Here is a 10,429-nt window from a genome sequence, read left to right on the forward strand (position 1 = left end):
ATTGTTTTGGAGTCATTATTGTATTGTGTTACTCAAAACCTTTGGTCTCAGTGCTAGAGATGGACAGTTAATCGGTTTTACTGATATTAGTGCATTTTTCCATAATCCGATATCGGTTTCGTAATGTCAGATCCACGATAAATGGTTCAGTTATAAATATCGGTTATCACCACATAAACGTGCAAATAATCCGTATCGGTTATAATAGGGTGACCATACATACTATTTTTTATTTACTATTGCTTTGGACATGTCCTGGCCGGGACTTCAAAATTGCCTAAAATGTCCAGCTTTGTTTTCATACTTGTACAAAGTCATGACTTAAAAGTACATAATTGACCAATGTGGCATGTAAGAAGGTGAACTCTACAGAGAACAGACAAAGCAATACAAATACACGTTCATATAATGTACGCGCGAACATAAATGAGAAAACAGCCAAAATTGTGAAATGTTTGGTCCTGACCAGGACAGGAAAAGAGGACATATGGTCACCCTATTATAACCGATACCGATTATTTGTATGTTTATATACCGATGACTGATATGCATAAATGGACCATTTATTGGTGGACCTACTCACTAGATTTCTGCTGTAGTGAATATGGGAAAACAACCAAAAGTCTATAAAGATTCTTTTCTACTAGCCTGTACTCTTTCTACTGGTTCATCCAAATGCACCACATGCATATGATTATAAGCGCGTATCCCGTGATCATCAACAGGTAAATGCGGAACAGAAGGAAGTCCAGGATGTAGCCCACATGACACCACTGGTTCTGTAGATGGTCTTCTTTTCGTAGAATGGACAAATAAGTGTTCATCTCTCTAAGATCCTGACTGATCTGTTTTAGTTCAGGCACATCCAGTGTCATGGATCCAGACGCTAGGGGACAAAAAGCAAACATTTAGCATCTTAAATAGAGGTGTCCACTCCTGCTCCTTGAGGACCAACGTCCTGATGAGTTTAGCTTCAACAAGCTCCAATACACTTGCCAGGGAGTTTCTAGTGAATCCGAAGACCTTGATTGGGTGAATCATTTGTGTTAAATTAGGGTTGGAGCTAAACTCTGTAGGACACCGGCCATCCAGGAACAGGTTTGGACACCTTGAATTTGAAAGTTAACATCAGGTTCTATTCTTGTCTCACCAATAGTGGACGTCTGTTGACTGGACGTTGATTCTGAGGGCTGGACGTCCCATGGATTGGTTTCTTGTTTCCCTTCAAGCTTAGCTAAAGGGTCTTCGGGGAAACTGTAGCAAATAAGTCGAGCAATGAAGTGCATCACTAGAACCTGGACCCAGTGTGGAACCTCCCTGTATTTCATTGAATTGTGGTGGAGAATGCAGGTGATGAGGACCGTCTCCAGTAGACTTATGGTCATGAATGCCAGACACACAGAGAAATAGATACCTAAGTAGGTGAAACCAAATTTTAGAGATATAAATAAATGAGTGTTTAAAAAAACAATACTACATAATTCAATTCTTGATCCTTATTGGTCAATCATGTAAATTGTCCATTGTCCATGGCAACATACTGGTTGTTCTGTTATGTCTCTCGTATCACTCTGCATGTTACATCTTACTACTGTGTTTTGGTTAACTATTGGCCTTGGAGGACTTCAGGATAATGGTGCATTCACATTTGTGAAATTTCATGAGCAAAGAAAGGTCCATTAAAAACCAGTAAAGAAAACTGCCTATTGTCAATCAAACCCAGCAGCTTTCTGTTGACCAACATGGCAAAATCACATTAACCAACTGAACCCAGTGCAAAATCTGCATAGGGAAATCTTTTTCTCACAAATGTGTGGATTCCTACTGGACTTCACCTGCGAGAATTCTGCTGAAAGAAAGTAAATGTGACCGCACGTTAATGCCCAACACACACGCACACATATAAATACATACACACACACATATATACACACACACACATATATATATATATATATATATATATATATATATATATATATATATATATATATATATATACAGTGGTGTGAAAAAGTGTTGGCCCCCTTCCTGATTTTTTATTTTTTTGCATGTTTGTCACACTTTAATGTTTCAGATCATCAAACAAATTTAAATATTAATCAAAGATAACACAAGTAAACACAACATGCAGTTTTTAAATGAAGGGTTTTTTTATGAAGGGAAAACAAAATCCAAACCGACATGGCCCTGTGTGAAAAAGTGGGTAAAAATAGCCTGCATGGCAGAGTTCCAAGACTAAAACCGCTGCTGAGCAAAAAGAACATAAAGGCTCGTCTCAGTTTTGCCAGAAAACATCTTGATGATCCCCAAGACTTTTGGGAAAATACTCTGTGGACTGACGAGACAAAAATTTAACTTTTTGGAAGGTGTGTGTCCCATTACATCTGGCGTAAAAGTAACACAGCATTTCAGAAAAAGAACAACATACCAACAGTAAAATATGGTGGTGGTAGTGTGATGGTCTGGGGCTGTTTTGCTGCTTCAGGACCTGGAAGACTTGCTGTGATAAATGGAACCATTAATTCAGCTGTCTACCAAAAAATCCTGAAGGACAATGTCCGGCCATCTGTTCGTGACCTCAAGCTGAAGCGAACTTGGGTTCTGCAGCAGGACAATGATCCACCTCTGAATGGCTGAAGAAAAACAAAATGAAGACTTTGGAGTGGCCTAGTCAAAGTCCTGACCTGAATCCTGTTGAGATGCTGTGGCATGACCTTAAAAAGGCAGTTCATGCTCGAAAACCCTCCAATGTGGCTGAATTACAACAATTCTGCCAAGATGAGTGGGCCAAAATTCCTCCACAGCGCTGTAACAGATTCATTGCAAGTTATCGCAAACGCTTGATTGCAGTTGTTGCTGCTAAGGGTGGCCCAACCAGTTATTAGGTTTAGGGGGCAAACACTTTTTCACACGGGGCCATGTGGGTTTGTATTTTGTTTTCCCTTCATAATAAAAAACTTCATTTAAAAACTGCATGTTGTGTTTACTTGTGTTATCTTTGATTAATATTTAAATTTGTTTGATGATCTGAAACATTAAAGTGTGACAAACATGCAAAAAAAAAAAAACAAATCAGGAAGGGGGCCAACACTTTTTCACACCACTGTGTGTGTGTGTGTATATATGTATATATATATATATATATATATATATATATATATTTGCTAGGGTGTATGTACAGGGCTTATTGTGTAAATGTGGTTATTTAGCATAATATGTATATACTGTATGGGCTATGATTTTGCATTAATTTGTTGGTCCACAAGGTGGCGACACTGATCTTTTCACAGTCAAAAAACTAACTTTTTCGAGATGAAACAGCAAAAACAAACTACTGAATAAATATTTATATATCAATAGATGGCCACTTTGAAGAGCGTTTGTGTGACAGGGTTAAGAAATACCTGCATCTCCAATTTAAACAAGTACAAAGACGTTTTTGTCTGTCATGATTCAGAGAAATTGCACAGACACGGAGATGAACGCAAAAATATTAACCATCTGCGATTGTGCACACTATCAAATAGACTTTGAAAGACTATGTTTTGGTTATAGACATAAACTTGGGACAAGATTTACTAAACAGGGCAAATTAGCGCGAGACCACAATTCCATAAAAGCAAAGTTCTGCCGGGAAATTTTTTCACGGCCTGTTTTTATTTAAATCTGACTAGATTAAAAGAAAGAAAAAAAGAAAGAAAGAAATCAACCGATAATCGGTTTTACCAATATTTTTGCATAATAATTGCATTTTTCCACAGTCAGATATCCTGCAGGTAAAATGTGCAAATATCTGTAAAATCTTGGTACAACGATTATCGGTTGATCTTTCAAAGCTTTTGTTAAACCATCTATCAAAGGTTTTCTCTTCTTAAACCCAAAGTAGACTTCCATTTTGATACAATCGCTTGAGGCCAGATTGAAGAAAATTAAAGTTCACGCATTGCTTCACAATGGTGTGTTGTGGCTAATTGACCTATTAAAGGTGTCCCATTAGCAGTGCTGGGAAGCAGGTCATTCATAATGAGAAGAAAGACTGTGTATCCCAGAATGAGGGTCATTTTGAAAGAGGATCGATCCACGCTGTGCGGTGGCAAGTAGAAGGACAGGATGTCAATAATCATGAGGAAGGAGCTGGGGATGATCAGGTTAACCACATACAGTATCGGCCGTCGCTTTATCACCACCTGCAGGATGAAAACAGTAAGACTTGGACTGACATATATTTAGCTTGAAGTGCTGTGAAGTTCTGAGAAAAAGAAGAAAAATTACGAGTTTAAATGTGCAATTCTGAGATACAAACTTCCAAGAAATTCAAAATTCCATGAAAAAGTTCAAATTATGAGATGTAAACTCAGAATTCCATGACAAAAAGTTTAGAATTGTGAGCTGTAAACTCAGAATTCAGAGAAAAAAGGTCATAATTATGATTTAACCTTCAAAGTTCCAATAAATTGTCCAAAATATGAGATGTAAAGTCAGAATTCAGAGAAAAAAGGTCAATTGTGAGATTAAAAAACATAGATAAAAATAAATATAAATGTTTAATTCACAACAATGTTATAATGATGACATATGTTATAATTTGTCAAATGTAGTAGGTTATTTAGGTAAAAAAATGTGCACATACAACTAGATACTAGAGAAACAGAGTAGTATGTTAGTATGTTATTCTAAACATAGCCTATTATATGCCCTGCTTTTGTCTCTTTCTTACCCAGAAAGTGATGATGTCCCATTCATCTATTCCAAACTTCAAAATGTCAGCATCGCCCAAGATATACACAAGCTCCCACTCTCCACTGGCCTGCAGGTAACGCTTCGAGTTTTCTGTCATCTCATTAAAGGACAGGGCAGGACTGACACGGACGTCCTTTACTGAAGGGGTTACAGGTTTTACAGGTGTTAGAATCATTACACTTAAAGAAACACATTCATAAAACAGGAAATTATTTCAGACCCTCGTGACTGTGTGTCAATGTCAGTAAGACTTATTTAAAAAAAATAAAGTTTTATTATATTTAAAAAGTATATTTTTTAATACTATCAAGGTGTGTACATTCACATGACTTCAAGATGCAAGGAAAATGTATTTATGATGTTTTAATGGATGGTTACACCACTTGACATTAATCAAGGCACTAAATTGAAACTTTTCAAAATTGGCATTCGCTTACTACAATATGTGGACTTTAAATTACTGCAAGCCAAATTCCACAGAAACTAACAAGACAGATTAAGTGGGTCTTCACAAACCGCAGACACACATAAAGGGAAATGCTTTCATGGCAAATATATGCCGAGATGGCAGGAAATGAGGAGAGCAGTGAAAGAGGAGCCGTTACTGGTATGCATGTAGGAGCCGAAGGTGAAAGAGCAGTTCTGTATGTCAAAAGGGAAACTGAAGATCTGTAGGTTACAGGCGCTAACCAGCCTCAACATCCTGTCATAGCGGATGTGGCCTGTGTGGTTCACATACACATAAGGACAGGCCTGAGAGACATCGTCATCCACGCTAAACAGGAGAAAAGAGGGAGTTAAAATGATTATATTTGTGATATTTAAAAAAATAGTTTACTTGTAGTCTGTATTATTTTAAACCTCCTGCTAAGACAAAAATAGTCCAATTTATAGAATTGGCCTAGAAACAAGATGAACACTGCAACAATATTACGTAGCTATTTAATTCGATTTTAAAGGGGTCATATGACGTTGCTAAAAAGAACATTATGTGGTGTGATGCAATGCGTTTATGCAGTTTAAGGTTAAAAAAACACGTTATTTTCCACATACTGTACATTATTGTTGCTCCTCTATGCCCCATCTTTCTTAAACGTGTCGATTTTTACAAAGCTCATTGTTCTGAGAAGCGAGGTGTGCTCTGATTGGCCAGCTATCCAGTGCTTTGTGATTGGCTCAATACCTCAAGCGTGAGATGGAAATGTTACGCCCCTTACCATGTTGTGATGCCGTGTCCCAGCGCGACGACACAAAAACAATAAAACCCATTATAAACGAGGCATTTGTTGCATCCAGTGGGGACATAATTACTGATTATAATGAATTATACTGTCTTTTTACATTACCAAACATTACCATGTCTGCATTTGTGATCGGAGAAATAACAAACAAGCACTACTCTACACAGCTCAAAACTCGCGTTTGAATCGGCAGTGGCAAATTCTTTAAATAAGAAAACGTACTTACAGGCTGTGAGTCAGAAGCACCAGACTGTCCTTGCAATGTTGGAATTGCCCCACTTTATAGAAACAGCCTTTGAGCATAGGTGGCAGGCTACTCCCAAGTTCAGGAAATAGTCCTCCGTGAAATGCGCTGCACACACTCTAATATTTGGTTTGAACTGTTCTGGAACAGTGTTGTAAATACAACTTAACCACTGATTTCTAGTTGTGTCCTCTTTTGGAAGCGAATGAAACTCAGCGTCTCCAGGACATGGCGCCGGCGGCAGCAACAATACTACAGCGAGAACAAAAATCATGCCGCCTTTCTTTGCGTATACATTCAGGAGGTGATTTGCAAATCTCCTCACACCGTGACGTAGACATGTGGGGGCGTGTTTAAATGAGCCGTTTTAGGGGGGCGCGGCAGAGTAATAACTTTGATAAAGAATATCTCTTTGGTTTTGAGACTTTAGTCTCTACAACTTCAGGGATCTTATCTATGCATGAACAGCCTGTAACACTCCAAAGAGAAAGGAAAACTTGAAATCGCATCATATGACCCCTTTAAATCTTCAGAGATATGTATTGCTACAGTTTTGTTTATAGTTACTTAAGTAACCATAATGATAACTGTATGGAGTGCTTATGTATTTCTTATATATTATTCCCGAAGATATGGGCTAACATTTCACTGGTGAGAATGTGTTGATTTGTGAAATCAGAATTACAGAAATGTAGTTAGTAACATAATTCACTACATTACACATTTTAGGATTACTTTCAGGCTACTTTCTGATTGCTTTTAGATTACTTTTGACCTAACATGTTTATCACATTGATTTAAATAGGATAATCTTGTACCATATTGATATAAAAATACAAAGAGATAGAAAATATATTATTAAGGATACGTATAAGAAACATCATGAAGTGCATTAAACATTACATTAAGTCAATGTTTCCCAAACGGGCGTTTGTAAGTTTAATGAAGCTAACAATAAAATAAATCATAAAAAAGTAAATGTAAAATAAATAATAAAAAAATAACAACAATCAAATTGGAACACTTACTAAAAACAGTAATATATTTTATTTGTTTAACTGCATGTCTTGTGGCCAATCAATGGCAGAGAACTGTGAACATGCAAATTATTAACTTCTGAAAGTTAATTTAAAAATCTGAGAGAGTACTTCCTAAGTAAATATATTAGGTGAAAGAGATTTGACTGACAACCCCCCCCCCAAAAAAAAGTGTAGGTTAAATAAGAAATAAACTAAATTTTAATGTGCTTTAAAGACAAAAGTGACTAATAATTCAAATAGGTTAATTATTAATCTGTTCATCAGTAGTTGATGCAATGTTTACATGTTGCGAAAACACGGAAATTATATTTTGTAAATGCAGTGGTCTGATTATGTAGCCTAATATTATCAACAATTACCACATTTTTCTAAGTAGGCCTACCTAATTTTTGGAATCTGATTACATAATCCAGATGACATGTAATCAGTTGATACTCAGCACTGATTGCAGTATAAATATTCATACATTTGTATAAGCACGATGCACAATAAACTTGTTCTAGCTGGCTTTGACCAGCTATGCCAATGAGGCATCTGTGATTATACATCTATGGCGGCAGCACTAGCGTCCACACCAACGAACGATAACGTTGTTTATTGCCAGCTTTGCCATCTGCCGCTTTAAACTCGGGTGCATTCTGATTGGCTGTCAGTGTTTTTATGGTTCATCTGCTGGAAAAAGTTCCTGTTGGTGAACCATACCATTAATTCTCCCCAAAAATGTCTCAAACCTCCCCAGTAGAGGGCACTCACAACTCATAAACGATAATGTCTGGAGTCCAGAGATCTTTGACAGGAAGAGAGATCTTCCTAATGCCATCACAGGCTTCTGGATCCCAGATGAGGAACTCATGGAACCAGTACTATAACGAAACATGATTGGAGAACAGGATTGTGACATATTCAGGTGATTATTCAAACATCTCGTAGTGTTAATGCGCCAAACCTACCAGCCTGAGCCAGAGGAATGTGGTGAGAATTTGTGCTTTTTCATTCTGCAAAACAAAACCCGCATCAAATGTTCAAACACAAGTACAGTTTACACAACTAGAGACATACAACTGGTCCTGCACTGACTCACCACTCCCAAGATAGCGTAGAGAGTGAAGGAGATGTTGGTTATGGTGGGGCTGCTGAGGTTGACAGAAGGTCTGAAGGACTTCTTGTCAATGACCTCCTGTAGAGAGTCATACGTGGGTCCACTTTGTTCTTCTTCACAGCGAAGCATATTCACCAGATATGACACTTAACATGACCATAAACCAGGGAAACTTGCTTAGGAATTCATTTGATGTCCATTTATTTGCATGCAGTCAGCAAATAAATGCTGTGCTACACAGTACATAGTCACACCAAAAAGTATTTGGACACTTAAAACACTTGTACAAATATTACACAAAAAAGGCAATTTGTCTATGGTGTCTAATAAAATGATAAAAGTATAGAAGTGTTTAATATTACAAACACAAAAAGTATTGTTTGATAATGCCTAATGGGTATTTCCAGCATATTTAACTTTGACAGTTAATTAAAAGTAGTGCACATTATCCATGTACATAAAACATAAATGTAGCCTAAGTAAAGCAGAAATAAATGTATGCTATACAGAAACTGTACACAACTTTAAAGCAGATCCTGTAACATGGGGTGAGATCAGTTTATCCATTTTAGAAATTGACAACAAGTGATAAAATCACATTACAATTACAGAAGCTGTAATAAAGTAAAATACATCACGTTCTAATTTTATTTGTCCAAACAGCTATGATGAAGATAAATATGTGAATGCTATACCAATGTTTGTAATGCATAGAACAAAAAAACGAACAAAGAAAAACACCCACTTACAAAAAGACAATTGATTTGGTAAACAGGGTAATTCTGAATCACTGAAGATATTGCATAGTTGTTTTTAACAAAGACACAATTATAACTGACCAAAACGTTAAGTCTGTGACTTACACATAAGTTTAATTCATTACCTTTAAGTAGAATGAAAAATGGCAAAAGAAGACTCCAAAGATGTCCCATAATGCTCCGTTTGGATGAGATATCCTTTTGTTTAAAACTGCTCACCATTACCTTCCACAGGTGAAATGTGATGACTTTACTGGCACATCATGTGCGATTACATGTTGTTTAACACCTTCGGTAACCACTGACCTATCTTATTTTAATAGCTTTGGATCAGTTTGGTTGAACTCATTAGAGATGTATCTGTTTTCCATTAGATGATAAAAAACATGTTCAGTTCCACACATTTAATTAGAAGAAAGGACATCTTTCACGCTTGAGCTATTATAGCTCTTCAAGACCTTTTTAAATATATTTTAACATATTAAATCATCTAAAATATATTTCCAGTTGTTTAATATACTATGGGTAGTTTATATTTCCGTGATACCACCTAGAAATTCAGAGGCTTTGTTTGTATGTTACTTAACACATTGCATTTTTAAGAGCATTTTCTTGGGGCTTCTTTTATAGCCATGCATCAAATTAATAACTATCATTAACTATAATTATTAATTTAGAAATGCTTGACCCTGTGTTTATTTCAGTACATATACAGTATTTAACATTAAACCACAATAAATCAAATCAATAAATCATTTAAAAAACAAACACAAAACTAGAAGCAAAGTTTGTTTGATATTTAAATAATATTTAGTATTATTTAATAATATAACATTTGAAAATGACAGTGAAGAGTCATATTTGCCATTTATGTTACCAAAGCTAACAAAACATGTTTTGGTGTTACAGATACAACAGAAAGTCAGATTCTACATATTCACTAATTTTGAATATTTATTTGTTTTATGTTCCAGAGCTTAAATGTCTATGGAATTTTAAGTATTGGGACACTTAAAGAGTTCACCCAAAAATTAAAATTCTGTCATCATGTACTCTCCCTTAAGTTGTTAAATAAACTAACAGTTGCCGGTAGATATTTTTTTGTGCCATCAAGTCAGTGGCTACTGTCAACTGTTTGGTTACCAACATTCTTTAAAATATATTTTGTTTGAAACAACTTGAGGGTGAGTAGAAATTTCATTTTTGGTGAACTACCCCTTTAAAGCCCCAATGAAGAGTATAAAGCTAGAGTATTTTGTTGAAGATCCCTTTCGTTACATCAAAAATAAATCACGACATCAGAG

At 36.1% G+C, this 10,429-nt stretch overlaps 1 protein-coding gene across 1 annotated transcript; it reads right to left on the reverse strand.

Moving 5' to 3' along the window:
• Nucleotides 1-659: 659 nt before the first annotated feature.
• On the reverse strand, nt 660-8,934 carry LOC306875282 (5-hydroxytryptamine receptor 3A-like; the record flags this gene model as incomplete). Its single annotated transcript, XM_079425753.1, has 9 exons — nt 660-886; nt 1,151-1,414; nt 3,980-4,190; nt 4,721-4,881; nt 5,349-5,518; nt 8,022-8,131; nt 8,219-8,263; nt 8,350-8,513; nt 8,886-8,934. The coding sequence occupies 9 exons, from the start codon at nt 8,932-8,934 to the stop codon at nt 660-662; spliced, it is 1,401 nt and encodes a 466-aa protein (XP_079281879.1).
• Between the last annotated feature and the right edge of the window lie 1,495 nt (nt 8,935-10,429).

Source organism: Barbus barbus (assembly GCF_936440315.1).
Source record: "Barbus barbus genome assembly, chromosome: 9".
Taxonomy (NCBI): Eukaryota; Metazoa; Chordata; class Actinopteri; order Cypriniformes; family Cyprinidae; genus Barbus; species Barbus barbus.